This window comes from Ovis canadensis, chromosome 6, assembly GCF_042477335.2.
Source record: "Ovis canadensis isolate MfBH-ARS-UI-01 breed Bighorn chromosome 6, ARS-UI_OviCan_v2, whole genome shotgun sequence".
NCBI lineage: Eukaryota > Metazoa > Chordata > Mammalia > Artiodactyla > Bovidae > Ovis > Ovis canadensis.
Genome location: NC_091250.1, coordinates 47024601 through 47048208, shown reverse-complemented (window position 1 = coordinate 47048208; position 23608 = coordinate 47024601). Strand labels below are relative to the sequence as shown.

The window sequence follows — 23608 nt, the reverse complement described above, 5'->3', positions numbered from 1 at the left end:
GGTTGCCAAATTATTGGAATTTCAGCTTCAGCATAAGTCCTTGCAAATAATATTCAGGACTGATTTCCTTTAGGATGGACTGGTTGGATCTCCTTGCTGTCCAAGGGACTCTCAAAAGTCTTTTCCAACACCACAGTTCAAAAGCATCAATTCTTCAGCACTCAGCTTTCTTTATGGTCCAACTCTCACATCCATATATACTACTGGAAAAACCATAGCTTTGACTAGATGGACCTTTGTTGGCAAAGTAACGTCTCTGCTTTCTAATATACTGTCTAGGTTGGTCATAACTTTTCTTCCAAAGAGCAAGTATCTTTTAATTTCATGGATGCAGTCACCATCTGCAGTAATTTTGAAGCCCCCCAAAATAAAGTCTGTCACTGTTTCCATTGTTTCCCCATCTATTTCCCATGAAGTGATGGGACCAGATGCCATGATCTTAGTTTTCTGAATGTTGAGTTTTAAGCCATCTTTTTCACTCTTCTCTTTCACTTTCATCAAGAGGCTCATTAGTTCTTCTTTGTCATCTGCATATCTGAGGTTATTGATATTTCTCCCAGCAATCTTCATTCCACTTGTGCTTCATCCAGCCCAGAGCTTCTCATGATGTACTCTGCATAGAAGTTAAATAACCAAGGTGACAATATACAGCCTTGATGTACTCCTTTCCTGATTTGGAACCAGTCTGTTGTTCCATGTCCAGTTCTAACTGTTGCTTCCTGACCTGCATACAGATTTCTTGGGAGGCAGATCAGGTGGTCTGGTATTCCCATCTCTTGAAGAATTTTCCAGTTTGTTGTGATCCACACCGTCAAAGGCTTTAGCATAGTCGGTAAAGCAGAAGTAGATGTTTTTCTGAAATTCTCTTGCTTTTTTGACGATCCAATGGATGTTAGCAATTTGGTCTCTGGTTCCTCTGCCTTTCTAAAACCAGCCTGAACATCTGGAAGTTCACAGTTCATGTACTGTTGAAGCCTGGCTTGGAGAATTTTGAGCATTACTTTACTAGCATGTGAGATGAATGCAACTATGCGGTATTTCGAGAACATTCTTTGGCATTGCCTTTCTTTGGGATTGGAATGAAAACTGACCTTTTCTAGTCCTGCAGCCACTGCTGAGTTTTCCAAATTTGCTGGCATATTGAGTGCAGCACTTTCACAGCATCATCTTTTAGGATTTGAAATAGCTCAATTGGAATTCCTTCACCTCCACTAGCTTTGTTTGTAATGATGTTTCCTAAGGCCCACTTGACTTTGCATTCTGGCATATCTGGCTCTAGGTGAGTGATCACACCATTGTGATTATCTGGGTCGTGAAGATCTTTTTTGTATAGTTCTTCTGTGTATTCTTGCCACCTCTTCTTAATATCTTCTGCTTCTGTTAGATCCATATCATTTATGTCCTTTATTGTGCCCATCTTTGCATGAAATGTTCCCTTGGTATCTCTAATTTTCTTGACGAGATCTCTAGTCTTTCCCATTCTATTGTCTTCCTCTATTTCTTTGCACTGATCACTGAGGAAGGCTTTCTTATCTCTCCTTTCTATTCTTTGGAATTCTGCATTCAGATGCTTATATCTTTCCTTTTCTCCTTTGTATTTCACTTCTCTTCTTTTCACAGCTATTTGTAAGGCCTCCTCAGACAGCCATTTTGCCTTTTTGCATTACTTTTCCTTGGGAATGGTCTTGATCCCTGCTGCCTATACAACATCAGGAACCTCCTTCCATAGTTGTTCAGGCACTCTGTCTATCATATCTAATCCCTTGAATCTATTTGTCACTTCCACTGTATAATCATAAGGGATTTGATTTAGGTCATACCTGAATGGTCTGGTGGTTTTCCCTACTTCTTCAATTTAAGTCTGAATTTGGCAATAAGGAGTTCACGATCTGAGCCACAGTCAGCTCCCCGTCTTGTCTTTGCTGACTGTATAGAGCTTGTCTACCTTTAGCTGCAAAGAATATAATCAATTATATTAATTATATGAGTACTTCATAATACATGAAAAGTCAGGAAGCACATAATATCATGCACTACTCTGAAAGATGCTATGATTGATGAACAGGTTCCAGTGGTGACAGACTGATACATCCATTATCAGATTCCCCCAACAAACCTTGGTCTAATTGTTTCATTCACTGCTATCGATTACTTAAATAAAAATTTTCATTAGGGGTTGTGAAATGATGAATTTTCTAAGTCTTCTATTTCTTCTATCCTTATTAGATGGAATTAGTTTGAAAAGAAATTTTCCTCATGAACTAAGGCAATACCATCTGATTACTCTGAAATGCCATTCACATAGGAATGATAGGATATACTTAATTCTTCCTCATAATTGCTATAAACAATGGTGAAAACAATACTTCTGGGGGCTATGGGAATTCCTTTGGTTGCTTGCTTGATTTTTCTTTTTTTTGTTTTTTTAATGTTTGTAACCTGATCACAACACTGCCTAGGAGAATTTGTAAAGATTTAAAATTTTTACTTTAAATAACCTGTAGAAGAATACATTTCAAGTTAATATTCAATTTGGGGCACATCTTGAGATAAATTTTTTTACTTTTTATGAATTGAATAGTCATTAAAACTTGAGAATTCATAAGTCCATTGAATACATACTCTACTGTAGCTGGGCAGAACAACATTTCAAGTTTCAGCAATAACTACAGGCCCCGGCACTTGTATAATGCTTGGCTAGACATGAATTGGTAACTCTAGACATGCAAAGAACAAATTAAATATGCCTATTTGTTGTGTTTACTTTTTATTCAAGAGAATATCAAACTTATAGAAAAGTTGAAAGCGTAATGCAAGGAACCTTTTTAACTAAACTATTTGAGAATAAGCTGAATATTTTAGTGAGTAGTCCCTGAAAAGGAGAATGTTCTCTTCTCTTATATAACCACAATAAAGCCATCAAAATCAGGAAATTAACATTGCTACCATCCCTGAAATTAGTTCATTTTTCCAAGAACCCTGGTCTGTTTAGTGGGCAATTTATTTGGAAAGTAAAATTTGATAGCTAGATATGCTCATTCCTGATCCCAAGCCCTGAGAATGAAAAGAACTAGGGAATATATATATATATATATATATATATATATGTGAATGCACATAAACTCCACATTTATATCTATTCTATTCCTGTATCATCTATTTATACATACTGAAAACCATAAATTCAAAGCAAAATCTCCAATTCAAATTCAACACTACAGCTTTGTCCATTTCCATATTTGTAATTCCCTTCTCTGACAGTGAGAAACCTTACTCCTATTTTACTCAAATGCTTACTTTTTTTTAATTAGTCCTTCTGTATTTAGCTAATCAGGCTTCCCAGGTGGCTCCGTGGCAAAGAACCCACTTGCCAGTGCAGGAGCTGAAGGAGACTTGGGTTTGATCCCTAGGTGGGGAAGATCCCCTGGCGGAGGAAATGACAACCCACTCCAGTATTCTTGCCTGGAGAATCCAATGGACAGAGGTGCCTCGTGGGCTACAATCCATGGGGTTGCAAAGAGTTGGACATGACTGAGCAGGCACACATATGTAACTAATCCAGTTGTCCAGCACAGAAAAGCCCTCCTCTTTCTGCTTAAACTGCCATAGGCAATACTCAGCTGCTTCTGCCACTCACTATCCAGCCCCTACACACACTTACATGACCACAGGAAAAACCATAGCCTTGACTAGACGGACCTTAGTCAGCAAAGTAATGTCTCCGCTTTTGAATATACTATCTAGGTTGGTCATAACTTTTCTTCCAAGGAGTAAGCGTCTTTTAATTTCATGGCTGCAATCACCATCTGCAGTGATTTTGGAGCCCAAAAACATAAAGTCTGACACTATTTCCACTGTTTCCCCATCTATTCCCATGAAGTGATGGGACCAGATGTCATGATCTTCGTTTTCTGAATGTTGAGCAGTTTTAAGCCAACTTTTTCACTCTCCTCTTTCACTTTCATCAAGAGGCTTTTTAGCTCCTCTTTACTTTCTGCCATAAGGGTGGTGTCATCTGCATATCTGAGGTTATTGATATGTCTCCCAGCAATCTTGATTCCAGCCTGCATTTCTTCCAGTCCAGCATTTCTCATGATGTACTCTGCATAGAAGTTAAATAAGCAGGGTGACAATATACAGGCTTGACATACTCCTTTTCCTATTTGGAACCAGTCTGTTGTTCCATGTCCAGTTCTAACTGTTGCTTCCTGACCTGCATACAGATTTCTCAAGAGGCAGGTTAGGTGGTCTGGTATTCCCATCTCCTGAAGAATTTTCCACAGTTTCTTGTGATCCACACAGTCAAAGGCTTTGGCATAGTCAATAAAGCAGAAATAGATGTTTTTCTGGAACTCTCTTGCTTTTTCCATGATCCGGCAGATGTTGGCAATTTGATCTCTGGTTCCTCTGCCTTTTCAAAAAAGAAATATATTCAAAAGCAGAGACATTACTGTGCCGACTAAGGTCCATTTAGTCAAGGCTATGGTTTTTCCTGTGGTCATGTAGGGATGTGAGAGTTGGACTGTGAAGAAGGCTGAGCACTGAAGAATTGATGCTTTTGAACTGTGGTGTTGGAGAAGACTCTTGAGAGTCCCTTGGACTGCAAGGAGATCCAACCAGTCCATTCTGAAGGAAATCAACCCTGGGATTTCTTTGGAAGGAATGATGCTAAAGCTGAAGCTCCAGTACTTTGGTCACCTCATGCGAAGGGTTGACTCATTGGAAAAGACTCTGATACTGGGAGGGATTAGGGGCAGGAGGAGAAGGGGACGACAGAGGATGAGATGGCTGGATGGCATCACTGACTCGATGGACGTGAGTCTGAGCAAACTCCGGGAGATGGTGGTGGACAGGGAGGCCTGGTGAGTCGCAAAGAGTCGGACATGACTGAGCAACTGAACTGAACTGAACTGAACTGAACAGACACTTACATTAGGTAGTGTTTGACATCCCAAGACTGAAAGCCTCTGCAGAGGTATCCAGTTCATGAAACTCAGGCTCCAATCCCATGCTCCGGGCCTCATGCTCCCACCTCCAACTCAGACATCTAGCCTCCTCTGCCTACCTGATGGAAAAGAAGGAAAGCAAGTGTGGGAGGTGAGGGAGAGAAGTGAAGAAAAAGAGCTTCCTCTTCATTCTCAGAGCAAAAGAAATGCATTTCACCACAAACTACACTCTGTCTCTCTCTCTCTCTTTCTCTATCTCCATGAAGCTACAGAAGATAGATGATAGATGATAGATCAATCGATCTATCTATCCATCCATCATTCTAAATCTAGTCTAGTCCCGGAGATTCTTCTGTCCAGGGAGTTCTATAGGCAGGTTAGATCAAGTCCCTGTGAACACTAGCGAGAACAACTTTCAGTCATTTCTCGGCACTGCAAAACCATGTTCCAAGGACCGTTGTCTGCCGGCATTTCTCTTTAGCATCTTTTCCAGAGGACGAAACTCCTTTACAGAGGACAGCCACCGCTAAAGTGGAAAACAGCACTAGCACGAGCTGGCTGCGTCCCACTCGCTTGAGGAAGGTAAGGTGCAGAAGAGAGTGGAGCAGGGTTGGGCGCCAGCATGGGCATGCCCGGGGCCAAGGCGTTTCTGATTGGCTTTTTGGCATGATTACCCCCAGCTGCAGGCGCGGAGGGAGGGTGATATTCACCTGGGAGACAGCCTCCGAGCTTCGCCCAGGACCTCCCGGGTTTCAGCGTTCCGCCAGGCGGCGGCCGCGGATGGGGTTGGGCGTTGGAGAGAGCACACCCTAAGTGATCTGGGGTGCAGTGACTTAGGCTGTGGTTTCTGGGTGTTTGCCAGAGAAGCCTCGCGCCGTATTAAACTTGGGGCTCCTGAGTCAGGTCAGATCACTCCGGGCTTCTTTACCGTGAGGGTGTTCCGAATTGCCCGGAACGCAAGACCGGGTTCTTTCGCCACCCCCCTCCCCTTGTTCCGCATTTAGTATGAAGTCCTACTGTGGGTGTGGAAACAACACAATATCCCTTCCTTAAAACTACTCTGAGGAGAGTTTTCTGCAGATTACCATCCTATCTGGCCTCAGGGTGCTGGGAAAGGAGAACGGAGAGGATTTGGGGTGGGGGTGGGGATTTGGAGTTTGGTGCATTCTATAACTGTACCAGAGCTTTACTTTCCATTAAGAAAGAGACTACATAACGTCGATCTGGAGCGAGAGGTGAAAAATGAAAAACATATTCGGAGACAATACTAAAAAAATTCCAACATTGATTTCAAATGGTGGACGTCATTTAGCAATTACATAGTGCAATATTTATACATAGATACATGTATGTATTACATGCATAGATATGCATGTATACATATGCCATATTCTATATGAGAGATTTTAAACGTGTGGGCACAAACTGTGCGAACTGCGATCCCAGCGTGAAGAAGCAAAGGGCAAACGAACTTCTCTTCTCTCCGCGAGAGCCCTCCTTGCCCCAGGCGCGTCTAGCTTCGTCCGGGGACGCTCAGCCGCCCGGTGGCTGCGCACTTCTGACCCGAGTCTGCTCGGGCTCCAGCCAAGAGTCCGCTCAGCAAACGCTCAAGCACCCCAGCCCCTGGCGGGGTGACACAACACTGGAGTCAAATTACAGCCCGCAATTAACATATGAATCTACGAACTTAACAGAGGCCGGGGGGGAAAAAACAAAAACCTGGAGCCACCGCCCAAGCGCTTCACTAACAGGAACTCTTCTCCCGATGTAAAAACTCTTTGATTGGCTGCTCGCACGCGCCTGCCCGCGCCCTCCATTGGCTGAGCAGACACGCGACCGGCGCGAGGAGGGGGCTGGGAGAGGAGCGGGGGGAGACACACTGGCGCGTGCCGCTTTTTAAAGGGGCGCAGCGCCTTCAGCAACCAGAGAAGCTTGGTTGCACGCGACCTGGTGTGTGATCTCCGAGTGGGTGGGGGAGGGTCGAGGAGGAAAAAAACAAAAAAACTAAGACATTAGAGTAGAGACCCGGGAAGGGATTTTTGGTTGAGCTTGTTTGCCAGTGCCTCCTCCGACCCTGAGCCTCCGAGCCTCTACAGTGCAATGTCCCGCCTGCTGCATGCAGAAGAGTGGGCTGAGGGGAAGGAGTTGGGGGACCACCATCGTCATCCCCAGCCGCACCACCTCTCGCAGCCGCCGCCACCCCAGCCTCCTGCGACCCTGCAGGCGAGAGAGCATCCGGTCTACCCGGCGGAGCTGTCCCTCCTGGACAGCACCGACCCACGCGCCTGGCTGGCTCCCACTTTGCAGGGCATCTGCACGGCACGCGCCGCCCAGTACTTGCTCCATTCCCCAGAGCTGGGTGCCTCCGAGGCCGCCGCGCCCCGGGACGAGGCGGACGCCCGAGGGGAGCTGGTGAGAAGGAGCGGCGGCAGTGGCAGCAGCAAGAGCCCGGGACCGGTAAAAGTGCGGGAACAGCTGTGCAAGCTGAAAGGCGGGGTGGTGGTAGACGAGCTGGGCTGCAGCCGCCAGCGCGCCCCTTCCAGCAAACAGGTGAACGGGGTGCAGAAGCAAAGGCGGCTGGCGGCCAACGCCAGGGAGCGACGCAGGATGCACGGGCTGAATCACGCCTTCGACCAGCTTCGCAATGTTATCCCGTCCTTCAATAACGACAAGAAGCTGTCCAAGTACGAGACCCTGCAGATGGCCCAGATCTACATCAACGCCTTGTCCGAGCTGCTTCAAACCCCCAGCAGCGGAGACCAGCCGCCGCCGCCACCAGCATCTTGCAAGAGCGACCACCACCACCTTCGCGCCGCCGCCCCCTACGAAGCAGGCGCGGGCACCGCGACTGCAGCGGGGACGCCGCCAGCCTCGGGAGGGGCTCAGCGACCGACCCCTCCCGGCAGCTGCCGGACTCGCTTTTCGGCCCCGGCCTCCGCTGGTGGTTACTCGGTGCAGCTGGACGCTCTGCACTTCTCGACTTTCGAGGACAGCGCCCTGACGGCGATGATGGCGCAAAAGAACTTGTCGCCTTCGCTGCCTGGGGGCATCCTGCAGCCAGTGCAGGAGGAAAGTAGCAAAACTTCCCCCCGATCCCACAGAAGCGACGGGGAGTTTTCCCCCCATTCCCATTACAGTGACTCGGATGAGGCAAGTTAGGAAGGTGTCCAAAACCTGGAAAACTGAGACAGAAACAAAATCACCCTTTTCCAGTGCGCGGAGAGCCCCGCGGTAAAAGATCCCCGCACCCTTTTAATTTTTGCTAAGTGATGGTCGTTGTTTAGCAACGACTTGGCTTCAGATGGCAGCTACATTTGATGGTTTGCAAAAGCCGCCGCTGTCCCAAACTTCCTATCGTCCATATTGTTCGGTGAATGCTTGCTGTTAAAAGTTGTGTTCTGTTCTCCCACATTCTGCTCCTCCTGTAGATAGATAAGGTTTAATTATATGTACTCATACATAGCAACATTATTCTAGTTCTCTGCTGCCAATACGCTGCTAAAACATCGAATCTACTTCTCTGTCGCTGGTTTGTGTTTAATTTATTTTATGCCCTGGGCATCCATCCTTGTGTGTTGCGCGCACTCGCGTGTGGCAGAGTGAGTATTCCGAAGTTGTCTCCCCAAATTCATTGTGAAACGCAAAGTTAATGCTTCCAAGGTGAATAAGTTTTGACTATGGAATTGTTGGAAAACAATGAACTTTGAGGTTTATATATTGCATAAGCATACCCAGTATATATATCGGACCGCGAGAACCTTGGCGTCTTTTCGGAAACTTGGCGCACGCACTTTATCAGCCGCCACTACTGCGGCTCTGGGACAAACTCAACTGCCAATTGCAGACCAGTTTTGTTTTTGTTTTTTTAAATACGGCCACTTATGATCCTTATGCTCTTTACAAATGTTTGTTTTTTAAAAATAAATAACCTACATCCAGTAGTGTCAAAAGCATTTGGTCAATTTTATTTTGCTTTAATATCAGAAGACGTATTTATTATTGAGTGTTTGCTACCATTTCTACTTATCTTGATTCATTTTTTTTACGTTTTTCTACTCGAGATCATTTTATTTTAATTTAGCAAAGCCAACCGCCATTGTTTTATGTATTCCTTTTGCAAAATGATAAAAATAAATGTGAAAATAACTTTTACTTGTCAGTTACTTATTTCATTCTAATATAAGCATAAAAACAGTTTAAAATGACCTTGAATGTTTGAACTGTCTTCTATTAAATGCACGTTTATGTGAACCACGAGTTTTGAAGAAAAATTCCGTTATAAACCTTGTAGCATCAAGTAGTACCAAAAATCCAATACAGAAAAGCGATTGGGTCAATAATTAAACGGTGAGATAAAACCTTTCCCAAATTTTCAATACAATTTTGCCTCTAGAATCTTCCCAGGATATTTCCGTGCTCCTTATTCCCATCCCAAAAACCTCTGCAAGGAGTCTGAGGTCTCCTAGGATCTAGCCAGTAGAGAACTTTACCAGGATCAGCTATTTCACTTCTTAAAAACTTTAGCCAAGTTGAAAGCTTTCCCCTCTGCCCCAAAGTTCAAATACACAACACAAGCTTTCTCTCCTTCCTCCCTCCTGCCCTCTCATTCTCTCTTCTTTGTGGGGGGCGGGGGCAGGCTGGGGGGGAGTGGGGAAGCCACTGAGAGGAAAAGAGAACAATGGAAAAGAACTTGACGGGAAAGGGGTATTGGGGCCCATTGATTCAAAAAATAGAAACCTGCAGTCATCCTAGGAAATGGTTGTGCTACACTTTTTTGTTTCCAAACTATTCTACTTCTTCCAGTGAAGATGATATTTACTTTAATCTTGTCCTTCTAAATTAATGCCTATGTTGAAAATGTTTAACTACATTTTTTAGTCAGTGGCAGAAACAGTTCACTCACTTTCATCTCACCATTCTCAGGAAAAAATATATCCTGGGTCTCAGGATCATAGATTTAGAAAAAGCTAATAGGAAGTATGTGTGTAGAAAGCAGACTTTTTAAAATGTTCTTGGCAAACGTCGAGAGTAAAACTATTTTATTAAAGACTGGGTGAATTTCCACTGGCTAAACTCCGCTGGATTGGAGAGGTTGATTTTAAGCCAAATCCTTTGTATTTTGTGTCTACATTGAGATAAATTGTGACAACAGGGAAGCGGGCTGGAGGAAGGGGAAAAGTGAGGTTAGTTTAATTGCTCCTGAATTCTCTTCTTCCCGCCAGCACCTTGAAAAAAGGAGAGCACCACAAACTGGGTTTGCAGAAAAAGGAATGCGGGCGAGGGAACGAAGTTCTGGTCTTGAGTAGGGAATCGAGGAACAAACCATTAACTGACCACCTAGGGATCCATGGCTTTCGCCTGAAGCTGACGACCAAGGGAAGCCAAAGACTCGCCAGCTCTCAGAGAAAGTGGTGGCTCGTGACAGTTTCCAGAGGCAGAAACAATGCACCTGACCCTTCGATAACCTTTTGCACTCAGTGAGTTTGCTGTACTCCCTGATAAACATCAGGAATCTTCGGACTGTTGAATAAATCAAGCGATTGCTTCTAACACATTTCCATTTCGTTCTCAATCAGCAGACTCAACAGGCATAGACAGCCGGCAAACTTGCAGGATGAATATACACCTGTTTTTATAGTTATTTGGCTTGGTTTGTTTGCACGTAGGTGTGGATGGAGAGAGAAGAGGACCTAGAATTGTTTTATCCGTTATGAATCAGTAGGGGAAGGACAAGACCAAGAAAAAATAAAGCTGCGGGGTTTTTTCTCAAAGAAAACAGTCTGTATTTCATTTTCCACAGCTATTTATGCTTCTTTTGTGTTAACCAGAGTTAAAAGACTCTTAAAAGTTATTTCTTTTCTTCTTATAGACTCCTAAAATTTCAATGGAAATGACGCCAGGAACATCTTCCTCCACATCATTTATAAATGAGGAAACTACTGTCCCTGACTTGTCCCAAAATTACATAGCTAGATAATGTCAATATTCAGAACTGGAGCTTTCTACTCCCATCCACTATGTCAATGTGCCCACAGACTTTCTCTGAGAAAATAGATGGATAGGCACTACAGCTATGTAAATGTTCAGGGATCCCCACCTACTGCCCCTTGTACCACAATGATAGTCAGATATTTATACTTTTTAAATGTTAGTGGCATTATATATGAAGTGGAGAAAATGCCAGCTTCATTCAGTGGAGTCACTTTCCATTTCTTCTCTCAAGAATAGCCATACAGAATATCAGATTGGAAACTCTATATCACACTGATTGAAAAGTGAGGATGAATTCTTTTGACCCATCAAGAGATGCATAAAAAAGCCAAATTACTTTGCAATAAATTAAGTGCTCAAAGTTAAAACGAGGACTTCAACCTCTTTTCTTTCCTTCATTCTATTTCTTTCTTTTAACGCTGGCATTTCGTTGAAAGAGATGTCCAATCACATTTCCATTTTAAGGTTCTGCTATGGAGTTTGCATAACAAACGTTTGGCAGCTCGCTCTCTTACACTCCATTAACAAGCTGTAACATATAGCTGCAGGTTGCTATAATCTCATTAATATTTTGGAAACTTGAATATTGAGTATTTCTGAGTGCTCATTCCCCATATGCCAGACCACTCCTGCCATGCTGACTGGTTCCTTTCTCTCCATTATTAGCAATTAGCTTCTACCTTCCAAAGTCAGATCCAAGTATCCAAGATACTAGCAAAGGAATCAACTATGTGTGCAAGTTAGACATGCTTAATATCACCCAAACAAACAAAGAGGCAGCATTTCTTAAAGAAATGAAGATAGATAAATCGGGTTAGTCTTCTGCGACGCTGCCCGTGCTTTCCAGAGTTTTATATGCTTTAAACAGCTTACTTTGTATTTTATCTTACGTTCTGTCTTCCACTCCACCACCACCACTTTTATTTGTGGAGTACTTAGGCTCACCACACTTTGTGAAACTTATTTGATTTCACAGAAAGCTGAAGAAGTTTCTTTTTGGCAACCGGCAAGTTTAAACACGACTCCACGGTACTTTGCTAACTAGGGGTCCAGCCTGACCAGAAAAAATGTGGGGTACTTAATTTCCTTAATCTTAACTAAAGCAGGAGCAATGCTTTCCTTAGGCCTTTCTATTGATTTTAGAGATTTAAACCTGAACCAAATAAGCGGTCTTTCATTAAAAGGATATCTTATAATTACTTCTCTCCTCTGTTCATTTGAAAGTTCAAGAAAGACATGATCAACTTCCTCTTGGCAGTTCCAGAGCCCACTTGGAGATGGAAACGAAAAGCAGCAAACCCGTTTGGCAATGGCAATCTAGATTTGTCAACTGAAATCTGGAAAAACCAGCAAGTCCTGGTGAGAGTTAAACACTACCTCTCATACTTGAACCGATTGCAGTTGGTGTTGGGTGAAGGGGTGAGAGATGGGAGGTAGAGTAGCTATAATATAGGTGAAGTTTTTCCTCTTTTTTTTTTTTTTTTTGACATTGCTCTCACCAGCCACCCTCACCCCAGGCGGAGTAGAACCCCCAAGAGAATCGCAGACCACGGAGGTCCCTCCTCTTCTGCTAGGCCACGAACCAGAAAAGGCCAACGGAGCGGAGAATGGGTTAAATCCTGGGACGCAGGGGAGAGTCAGGGGAGGAGAGAAGTCTGGGGGGAGATAAAGAAAAGGACAGGAACCAAGAAGCGTGGGGGTGGTTTGCCGTAATGTGAGTGTTTCTTAATTAGAGAACGGCTGACAATAGAGGGGCTGGCAGAGGCTCCTGGCCGCGGTGCCGAGCGTCTGGAGCGGAGCACGCGCTGTCAGCTGGTGAGCGCACTCTCCTTTCAGGCAGCTCCCCGGGGAGCAGCGCGGCCACATTTAACACCATCATCACCCCTCCCCGGCCTCCTCCACCCCGGCCTCCTCCGCGTCCACAGCCTTCCTCGGCCCCCCGCCGGCAGAACTCACAGAAGCGAGCGTCTCTCGCCGCCTCCCGCGCCAGGCCCGGGCCCCTCTCCTCCCCCAGCTTCGCAGCGGGAGCCGCCACTGCCCACTGCACCTCCCGGCAACCGGCCGGGCGAGAAAAGAGGCCGCGGGAAGGGAAAGCCAAGCAATGCCAAGGGGAGGGGAAGCTGAGGGGCGGCGGCGGCGGGCGAGCTGCCGGGTCGTCCGCGAAGAGCCGGGCCGGGGACTGGGGCACCCGAAGCGGTGAAGCGGCGCCGCGCCGAGGGCCTCGCAGACGCGCTCCGCGACTGCCCGGCCAGGGCTTGCAGGGGAAGATGCGTTTCCCTTTCTAATCAAAAAGACAGTTCTTCAGGCGCTCCCTTACGCTTAAAACATCCTCTATTCAGTGGATATACGGATGCTGTTACAGTTCTTAGAGTTCAAGCTCTGATTGGAAAGAGCGCGGCCACTGTCTCTCACAACCCAAGGCCCAGACGCAAATCTATGATTCCCTTTCTTTCAGCGCCTTCAGAAAGACAGAACTAAGCACTGTGGTACCAAGATTTGAGACCTCTCCCATTTCCTGTTTCAGTCCCGCTTCCAAAACCAAGAGAGAAATAGAAGAGGTTTTGGCTGCCTAGTCTGCAGGAAGTCAGTCCCATGAGGCAAGTTCATGCTGCTCTCCAGGAAAACCAGAAAATTCTTCCAAAGACATGACAAATAAGTGCTCTCCAATACAAGCTTTTGGTTTTGTTTTTAGCTCTAACAATTCTGTTAAAAGTGTTAGTCGTTCAGTCCTGTCCAACTCCTTGCGACCCCACGAACTGTAGTCCACCTGGCTCCTCTATGCATGGAATTCACCAGGCAAGAACCCTAGAGTGTGTTGCCGTGCCCTCCTCCAGGGTATCTTTCTGATCCCGGGATCGAATCTGGGTCTCCCACATTGCAGGCAGGTTCTTTACCATCTGAGCCACCAGGGAAGCCCCACTGAGAGTTAAGTGATCTAATAAAGGAAATACTCTTCTGATGCGGGGTTCACCAGGCCCAGCTACTGTCAGGATGAGGCTGGAAGGTGTGAGCTAGGTCTTAGGTGGCTGTCTTGGGGTTTCCCAAGACAGCAGATGTAGTCGTTCTTCAGAGCCACTGAAGTGAAGAAGTGAAGTGAACTTGCTCAGTCATGTCCGACTCTTTGTGACCCCACGGACTGTAGCCTACCAGGCTTCTCAGTCCATGGGATTTTCCAGGCAAGAGTACTGGAGTGGGCTGCCATTTCTTCCACCAAGGGATCTTCCCAACCCAGGGATCGAACCCGGGTCTCCCGCATTGGAGGCAGATGCTTTACCCACTGAGCCACCAGGGAAGCCCTTGTCTCTTTAAGAGGCCTTTCCTCACAATCCTTGTTGCCTTCCTGCCCCTACAAACACTTGGCCTTGGAATGTTGGTGGGGGAAGGTCTAGGATTGGGAGGGGTCCTTAATCTGGGGGTGAGGTTAAATGCCACAAAACTAAGAGAGATCTGAAAACATACGGCTACCTGTTGACCAGGAAGGTAGAAGTTCAGTTCTTTTCACTTTTGGTAACAACAACCTAACAAAAATATACAGGATTTCTTTTCTTAATATTTCTTATAACCCAAAAGACATTGATTTGGTAGGTCAAAGAATAACTCCAGGAAGCTTCCTACAGCATTCCCAGCTGAATCTGATCCAAATGGAGGCAAGGACCGCACCATGAAAAGCACCAACCTACAGGAGTCTATGGTAGATTTCTTATTGACATTGCCTATGGAAATGGACAGAAAAGGACATTGTCTATAGTAACCCCCTTTTGCCTTCTTTTTTATAACACTCATTTTTCCAAGAAGAGAGAAGACAGCTTAGATTCTTAAAGCCCATGAACCTGACTTCGTTGTTGCTTTTAGTCCCTGAGGCCGAGACAATATAGGTACTTCAACTCTAAAGCAATACCAGCTGTCTTTGGTGGTGTAAGGGCATCAGTCCAGGAGGTGCAAGAACTTTGCCCTCTGTCTCCATTAGAGAAGCCAAAATCATAACCTGTGAATGCTTGTGAAAAGCAGGCAGCAAGAATCTTCTTAAGCTACACAAACTCTAAGAGAAGTCGGGAGATAGAGTCAGGTTGTCATGATGCCTCTAAGGTCGGTCCAGGAAGTTGCATCACTCTGTAACAATTCAGTATGCGTTTAGAGGACCACTGACTTGGATGGAAGGGACACCCACCCATAACCCGAATGAAAAAGTAGTCGTTCTCTTGTGTTGATATTCCAAGAATAAAGAGAAAAGCAATTTTATTATTTAGAAGGCAATGACCTCATGAAGAGTGGGACTTCCTTTGGTGACTACCTCTCTTATTCTTTTCTAACTCTTGTCCAACTCTCTCTTATTCATATTCCCTCATCCTCTCCTCCTTTTACTCAATGAATGAGTACTTCCTGGGTGCTGATGGTAGAGTAGCACTGGGGTTCCCCACCCTGAGAGAAACACATGCAAAAAATCGAGCCTCTGCCCTTTACAGAACTTAGAACTTGGTGGGACCTCAGAGTAAAACATGGAAAAGAAGCTTTGTGGTACTGCAGGTGAGAGTAGCATTCTTGCTTCAAATGGGTCACCCACCTTTGGAGTCTTACGTTAGCCATCAAACTATTTCATCCACAGTTACAGGGGTACCCTGCTCATAGCCTTCATTGTTTCCTTTCAAAAACAGTAGAGATTCTGAGTGGTTTGAAACCGTCAGTGCCAATCTTCAAATCAACCACAATTCTAGTCTCTTCCTTTTGAACTGAGGATACCTTTATTTTGTTTCTTATGAAGTGGTTAGTGAGAGTGTAGTCATAAATTCACACCAGAAGAAACTGAGGCTCTGAGAGAGATTAAATGGCCCACTGAAGGTAACTTGGCCTCAGCACTGCAGAGACCATGATCACAGGAGTCTCTGAGTCTAGGATCAGAGTTCTTCCTGCCACATTTCACCTGCCTCAGGTGCATATTTTCAGCCCGTCACCTTATACCTGTTCCTCCTATTCTTGGTCAAAGTTGCTGGTGATGATAATAGAGATTCCTAAACTCATCCACTTTACATTTGCTCCAGAGAGATAATTTTCAGGAGCTGATTATGGATCAGGCTCCAATATGAGGTGACAGATTTAAGAGATAACTGTTTAGAATAATTTTTCATTTAGAATGCCAGCTTTGCTCCTCTGATTCAGCTGATACTGGACACAAGTGCTCTTATTCTGCAAAGAAATTCATTTATGCTCTCATCTGGCCAAACTTCCCCTACTATTTTGGAATGTCTCTCTACCTCCTGTTTCCAGAAAGGGAGTTCAAAGCTGTGACAAAGCATCTTTCCTACTTAGCGTTGCTCTCAAAATGACCCTAAGGAGTTCACTGTAGGCCAGGAGGCTACCTTCCCAACATTTTGTTGTAAGTGTCTGTCCTTGTCCCTCCAGTGCATCCATTTTGCTGTCAACAAAGAGAGGTCTAGCTTACTCAAACCAAGGCCACTGGCTCTATTTCAGTGTTTTCTCATATGTGCAAGGGCAAGGAGGCGTGGTTGCTCAGCCGAAGACTATATTAATGAGGGAGTCCAGGCCTCCTTCAGGGCTGTAGAAGGGGAGGTAATCTAGTTGGTCCATTTGGGAGAGTCTCTGGAGCACTTTCCCAGGTGCCAGGCATTTTATATGTAGGTCCCTTTTGGTGGGCCCCTCTCCACCCTCAGTCTCTTAGCAAATAAAGAAGAAAATAATCCATCTTGTTAACTAGGACTTGTCCCCCAAATCCTGCTTTCACCTCTGAGCTTATCTCTTCTGGGTGTCTCACCAATCCTCCAAGGTCTAGCGAAGATTCATCTTGCTTTCTTTTTTCCTGGGACCTCAAGGGAAGCTCTAGATACTCCACTGAAACTGCTATTTTAAAAGGGCCAGCCCCTTAAGCGTAGGCAGCCATGTCTACCTTGACTTTGCCACCGTCCCAGTGGTGGACATATAGTGCCCATGGAGGAAACAAGTGCGGGTCAAGGTTACCCAAGCCCCTGAGTGCTCTGCCGGCCGCAGAATCCGTCCCTTGTCTCCTTTTTCTTTAAATTAGATGGACTCATTAAATTGATTGCGGCGGACACCAGAACCTCTTTCTGCCTTGAAAACTCCTACAAGGCCTAACAGGTTCTTCCCTCCTTTTTTTGACTTTTGTCCTAACCCTTGAACTCCCCAGGCTGGGGTAAGTGCTCCCACGTGTGTTCCATGATCCTCTTAAGTGGTGTCGTTAACTATTTTGGAAGCGCTCTTCCGTGAGCCCCTCGAGTGAGGGCAAGGTCTTAGGCACCTGTGCAGCCGAGCTCAGAGATCCCCCAATATGCCTTCCTGTGCTTTATCTGGAACGATCGATACCCGAGGTCGGTTTTGGAAAGCGGCTTCCCGCGCTGACCCGGTGCCGTGGGGACCTGAAGATGCGCTGCAGCCTCCCGGGCCACACTGCGCGATCCCTGGAAGGCCGACGCGCCCAACCAGCCTTTTTTCCCGACCTTCCCTCACTACTTGAGTTTCCTAGAGCCTCTTTCCCTTCCACTCTCAGTCTTCCCTTCCTTTCTATGAGCTCTCGCGGGCTCCACATTCATTTTCTACTTTCAGTAGCCATGTCTCTTTCAACCCGCGCTCCCTCAATCCTTAAATCATCCGTTAAGTTCCTTTTTCACTTTTTTCTTTCATCCCCCACGCCCTCGATCTTTGGTCGCCAATACTGATCCTTCTTAGCTAGTGATTGTATTTCGCGTCTCTGCTCCTTAACCAAAGGCGCGCTAACCTCACAGCTCTCCATGCCTCGGGTTTTCCCTCTTCGTCTCTCGCCTCCCACGGTCAGGGCCAGACCTGAGCAGACACTTCGCTGCCTGGCTAGCAAGACCGCTCCGCCACCTCACAGCGGCGGGGCAGGAGCAAGTTAACATCTTGCAAAGATGGAAAAATCTGCAGCGCCCCCTGTAGGAGCAGCTTCCGGCATCGGCCCTTCACCCTGGCCCGGGAAGGGAGCAGAGGTGGGAGGTGTGGGTGGGCAGAGCTGGGGAAACCGGATCTCCCGTCGGTGTGACCTGCCGTGAAGGTTTTCTCTCCCAGGGTTTTCTTTCCCCTGTTCTTTCCCCCTCCCCCCTCTCTCCAGACAAAAATACCCAGCAGTGTTTCGTTGGCTGCTATGTCGACTTTCGCCTCCTAATCTCGGTTAAATCAACTCGGGATCACTGATGCAGGTCAGCATCAGCCCATCTGTTTGATCAAGAGTCAGAGATCTCAATTTCTTTTGCGGTCAGAATTCTTCCCCGGGGCAGGCACCTTGCTATAGTAACCTTCATTTAATGCTTGCATTATCATTAGCATCTGAGCTCATCAACATGTCTTTGGGAACGATCCCTCCGCCAGCCTTTGGGACTTCACTCGGGTTCAAGGAACACCTTTTTCAAAGTCACCTTGACAGCAATCTAGAGACCTTGCAGGTACTTTGAATACCAAATAGCCACTAAGCAATACTGCAGTTTTCAGGATGATTTCTCTCTAAAAACAATCCTCAGTTCTTTCTGTCCCCCCCCCCCAACCTTTGTGTACTCTTTTCGATTTATTTTCGCCTACGCAGTAAATGAAATTCTCCCAAAGACTCTCTTCAATCAATGAGAGTTTTTGGTCTATCATGCTTGTTAACAGGTTTGCAGGACATTTATAAAGAACAGTAGAGGAAATGAGCCATTCAGAACTGTGTCCTGAAGTTTACCAAGGTAATTGATCCTTTCACTGGGTCCTTCTGAATTTTTCAACGGTAAACTAGTTTCATCTCTAACAGATGGTTTCACCATGAGATGTTTAACAGATAGTGGAAGATTTACGTAATACCTAAATTTACACCATAAGAAAGATAAGAATGAATACTTAAGACATTTGGTTAAAATAATCATACTTATAGAAATCAGAAGAGAGAGGGAGTGAGATAGAGCACACACACCACTGCAGAACTTGCAGAAGGGATTTGCACCTGTAGGACTTGAGGTTGCTTAATGTCTGCCCAAGTCTAGAGGCATTCACCAGGACAGCTGGCAAGTAGGGGGTTAATCATTACAGAAAATGATGCATCATATCTTTCCAGTTTGCTTTATACAGAAGGGCAGTAAAGATTTATGCTTCAAGAGAAGGATAAAACTGATATTTTCAGAGTGTGGCTGCCTCCTTTGAAAGTTTAATTTCTAAGGAAATGTAGATCATCTGTGTTATGGAACATTCCTTGCTCTCCCTAAAAGAACTATGATTTTGTAAAAGATTACCTTGATATTCCTAGGCTATGTGAAAACTTCTTACGTTTCTGAAAAGTTCTAACATCTAATGCTTGTAAGAATATTGAACCACAGCTCAGTGGTAAAGAACCTGCCTGCCAGTGCGAGAGAAGTGGGTTTGATCCCTAGGTCAGGAAGATCCCCTGGAGAAGGAAACAGCTACCCACTCCAGTTTTCTTGCCTGGGAAATCGCATGGACAGAGGAGCCTGGCGGGCTACAGTCCATAGAGTCACAAAAGAGCTGGACGCAACTTAGCGACTAAACAACAATATTTTTAAAAGAGAAAATTCTCCGGATAGTTCAATAAATTAGGTAACATTGCTTGGCTATATTAGTTTCCTTTCTTGCAGTGCTTAAAAAGAGAGTGTTTTATCCTCCAATAGTCCTAATTACTGTTAATCACATTCTAATTTAGATAAATTTATCAAATGCTTTTTTTTTTCCCATAGAGATGATGCTTCTTTCTCATATTTGTGAAAAATAATTCATGGATATAAATAAGATGGGTATATCTTATTACTATATATCTCTCTGGCATTGTGTTTTCCAATTCCAGTAAAACCAGGTTGAAAGCGTGGTCTGTCACCAGCTAGTTATTAACAAAAACAGTATTCATTGCCATCCTGGTTTTAGGCAGCATCTGAAGCTCCCTGCAGTTCGATCCTGTGATTATTAACTCACTTCCCACCAGTATCTTATACAGGCCCATTATCTACTGTCAATATTTTTATAGCCTATGAGGAGAAGTCCTGCTTACTTCCTGTTAGAAGGGAGGGAACAGGGTTTTTTCTTCTTTTTTTAAGTAGATAAATATGTACTCTACAAATATGTTTGACTGAGGAGGTAAAAAGGGAGGGAAAGGAGAGCCTAGCATCTGCTGTCTCGCGGGCTCATTGTGTGGTTAATAATTGCTCCAGAATAGTTTTACAGGGTGTAGGCTTTCAGAAACAAGGGTTACTGAAAGATCCAGGCCTGAAAAATTTTTTTCAGTTCTGTTCATACACCAAATCCTAGACAGTAGGTAAGGTTTTTGTAATTGTTGATGTTGTTTTAACTAACTTACCTCAGTATAAACTGTTTGCTTTCCTTGCTTTGAGAAATCTCTTAAGGTACATATTCCTGAAAGGAATGAGCTGGTGTATGGTTTCCCCATTCAAGAGAATGCAGCTTCAAAATTTAAGACTGTCACAGGGATATACTATGAATACAAGCTTAGCATTGTCAAGGCTCTACTTTGTATAAATAAACACTTTTTAAAGAGTTTATGCAAACATGTCTTTAGCTCAAAGCATACTTTAAAAAGTGACATTTATAACCTTCCTGTATTCTTTATCTCATGACTACTCTGATCAACTAAAAGACTGAGGTAAATGATCACAGATAAGGGATAACAAGAAATATTGTGGTGAATCATGATATTTTTAATATAAATTGACACATAATGTTCCATTTTGAAAATTTTCAAGTTGAAACTGTTTCTGTCAAGAATTAGAAGACTGTGTTTAGAATTATATCTTTTTAAAAGAGCAGAGATGTGAAGTCAGTCAATCCCATTTTCACTCCTAGTTTTCTCATTAGTTCTGTGCACCTAGGGCAAAGTGTTTACCTCTGTGAGCCTCAGTGTCCTTATCTATAGAGGAGGAGAAACAGTTTAACCCAAGCTTCCTACCTTATAGGTTGTTATGAAAATCATATGGGATCATATATGTTTATATATGTATGTATGCATGTATATTTAATATATGTATATATGTATATTTTATATATGTATAGGAATCATATAAGATATCATATGTGTCCGTCAGGTTGGGCCATGTTATGCTGTGGAAACAGGACAAAAATCTCAGTGATCTAAGCAACACAATTTTATTTCTTGTTCAAAATAAAAAACTATAAGAAGTCAGTTAGGGCTTAGCTTGTTATCTCTTAGGAACCCAGAATGACACAATAGCCATCATCTCAAACACTGTTATTACCAGATACAGATGGAAAGAAGGATCTAGAAGCAGTTATATCATCTGCCTGGAACTGACAGGTATCACTTCAGTTCCTAATTCATTGACCTGAGCTATTCACAAGGCCCCATCCAACCGCAGTGAAAGCCTACCGTGGAGGAGACCTGGGACTGTACAGAGGACAGCATTAACTACCACCACACTTTGTGGGGGGAAATCATAAATGGCAAGGTGCTTTACAGCTGAGAAGTGTAGAAGTAGACTGAGGATTTCTAATAATTAGAATCAACATAAATTTACTTAAAATCAGCACCAGTTTGTGATTTAACCCTCTAACGTGAACTTACTTGGAGGTCACTAAATTAAATGGTATGGATATATTTCCTTGGGGTTACAGAAAATATTGGCTCAGAGCTTCCAGAGATGAAGCTTGACATTTTACTTCACCCCAAGTTAGATCACAGTTTCCTAACATTTAGGTCTTTTGACATTCACTGAAATGTCTAATTAAAAAATATATACAGGTGTGATGCAACAATAGAATCTGTTTCTGTGTTCTTTTTTTTTTTAATTTTTTTTAATTTTAAAATCTTTAATTCTTACATGCGTTCCCAAACATGACCCCCCCTCCCACCTCCCTCCCCACAGCATCTCTCTGGGTCATCCCCATGCACCAGCCCCAAGCATGCTGCACCCTACGTCAGACATGGACTGGCGATTCAATTCTTACATGATAGTATACATGTTAGAATTCCCATTCTCCCAAATCATCCCACCCTCTCCCTCTCCCTCTGAGTCCAAAAGTCCGTTATACACATCTGTGTCTTTTTTCCTGTCTTGCAGTGTTTCTGTGTTCTTGAAGGAACAAAAATAGTCATAAATAATTGCTGTATATATCATTTGTGGATAAACCAGTCATTTCCAAGATTAAGTAGCAGTCAGATATAAGAGAGTAAGAAAGAGCCAATTTTACTTAATATTGCAAAGTGGAATGAATATATTAAAGTGCCAATAACCTCTCTTTTGAGAATATTTTTCATTGTGAAATTATGTCTCAATTCAGGTGGACTCATTTTGCTTAAGATTTTAGAGCTGGGATTGCAAATTGGTGAGAGATGACGATGACATGGGGCTTCCCTGTTAGTTCAGTGGTAGAGAATCTGCCTGCATTGCAGGAACTGCAGGAGACCTGAGTTCCATTCTGGGTGGGGCAGATCCCCGGAGAAGGGCATGGCAACCCACTCCAGTATTCTTGCCTGGAGAATCCCATGGACAGAGGAGCCTAGGGGACTAAAGTCCATGGGTTCGCAAAGAGTTGGACACACCTGAAGCAACTTAACATGCATGACGATGACCTGGATCAGGTAAGTAGTGTGAATGGTGCTGCTACTGCTGCTAAGTTGCTTCAGTCATATCCGACTCTGTGCGACTCCATAGACGGCAGCCCACCAGGCTCCCCTGTCCCTGGGATTCTCCAGGCAAGAACACTGGAGTGGGTTGCCATTTCCTTCTCCAATGCATGAAAGTGGAAAGTGAAAGTGAAGTTGCTCAGTCGTGTCCGACTCTTAGCGACCCCATGGACTACAGCCCACCAGGCTCCTCCATCCATGGGATTTTCCAGGCAAGAGTACTGGAGTGGGATGCCATTGCCTTCTCTGAGTGTGAATGGTGAGGACCTGTCAAATTCTGGACCTAGTATAAATGTATAGACAACAGAACTGGCTGACATATGAAAGTGAGATATGAGGGAAAAAAGGTATGAGCAATTGGAGGAATGGTGTTGCCATTATCTGAGATGAGAAAGAGCGAAAAAACAGCTTGATTGTGATGGGCAGGAGGATCAGTTTGGACACGTTAAATCTTCTTCAAGGAGCTCTTAGTGACTTAACTGCAGAGTATCAAGAAGGATGAATCTGTTAAAACAAAAATAGAATGATGGTTAATTAACTCTAAAGAAGCAGTAGTGGAGAGAAGTCAGTGTATCATTTGTTGTTGTTTTGTCACTAAATTATATCTAACTCATTGCAACCCTGTGGACTGTAGCCTACCAGGCTCCTCTGTCCATTTGATTTCTCAGGCAAGAATCCTGGAGTGGGTTGCCATTTCCTTCTCTAGGGGATCTTCCTGATCCAGGGATCAAATCTGTGTCTCCTGCATTGGCAGGTGGATTATTTACTTCTGAGCCACCAGGGAAGCCCAATGTATCATTAGGAAATCTGAATTCTAATCACTTAATATTTAGGCATCTGGGTTCAAATCCTGGCATCTCTACTTACCATATGGTGTGACCTTGAATAAGTCATTTAACCTCTCTAGAGTTTTGTTTCTTCATTCGTCAAGCAAGTATAATCATTTTACTACTTTACAGATTTATCCATACTGTGGGTTTAACACAATGCATTGCACATGATGAGCAGACAGTAAATATTTGCAAATATTCTCCAAAGCAATAACATGGCTTGT

General features: G+C 44.3%; 1 protein-coding gene and 1 non-coding gene across 2 annotated transcripts; one reads left to right on the top strand and one right to left on the bottom strand.

Moving 5' to 3' along the window:
* Positions 1–7046: 7046 nt before the first annotated feature.
* ATOH1 (atonal bHLH transcription factor 1) lies at positions 7047–8105 on the top strand. The gene has a single exon (XM_069595021.1). It carries the CDS (start codon positions 7047–7049, stop codon positions 8103–8105), a length of 1059 nt encoding a protein of 352 aa, XP_069451122.1.
* A 6052-nt stretch (positions 8106–14157) lies between these two features.
* On the bottom strand, positions 14158–14229 carry TRNAW-CCA (transfer RNA tryptophan (anticodon CCA)). Its single transcript has one exon. It is a non-coding gene; the product is annotated as a tRNA-Trp (tRNA).
* Positions 14230–23608: the final 9379 nt, after the last annotated feature.

Bases quoted from the DNA above. Each gene is read 5' to 3' on its own strand.
- ATOH1 (XM_069595021.1), top strand. From the start codon at position 7,047: ATGTCCCGCCTGCTGCATGCAGAAGAGTGGGCTGAGGGGAAGGAGTTG.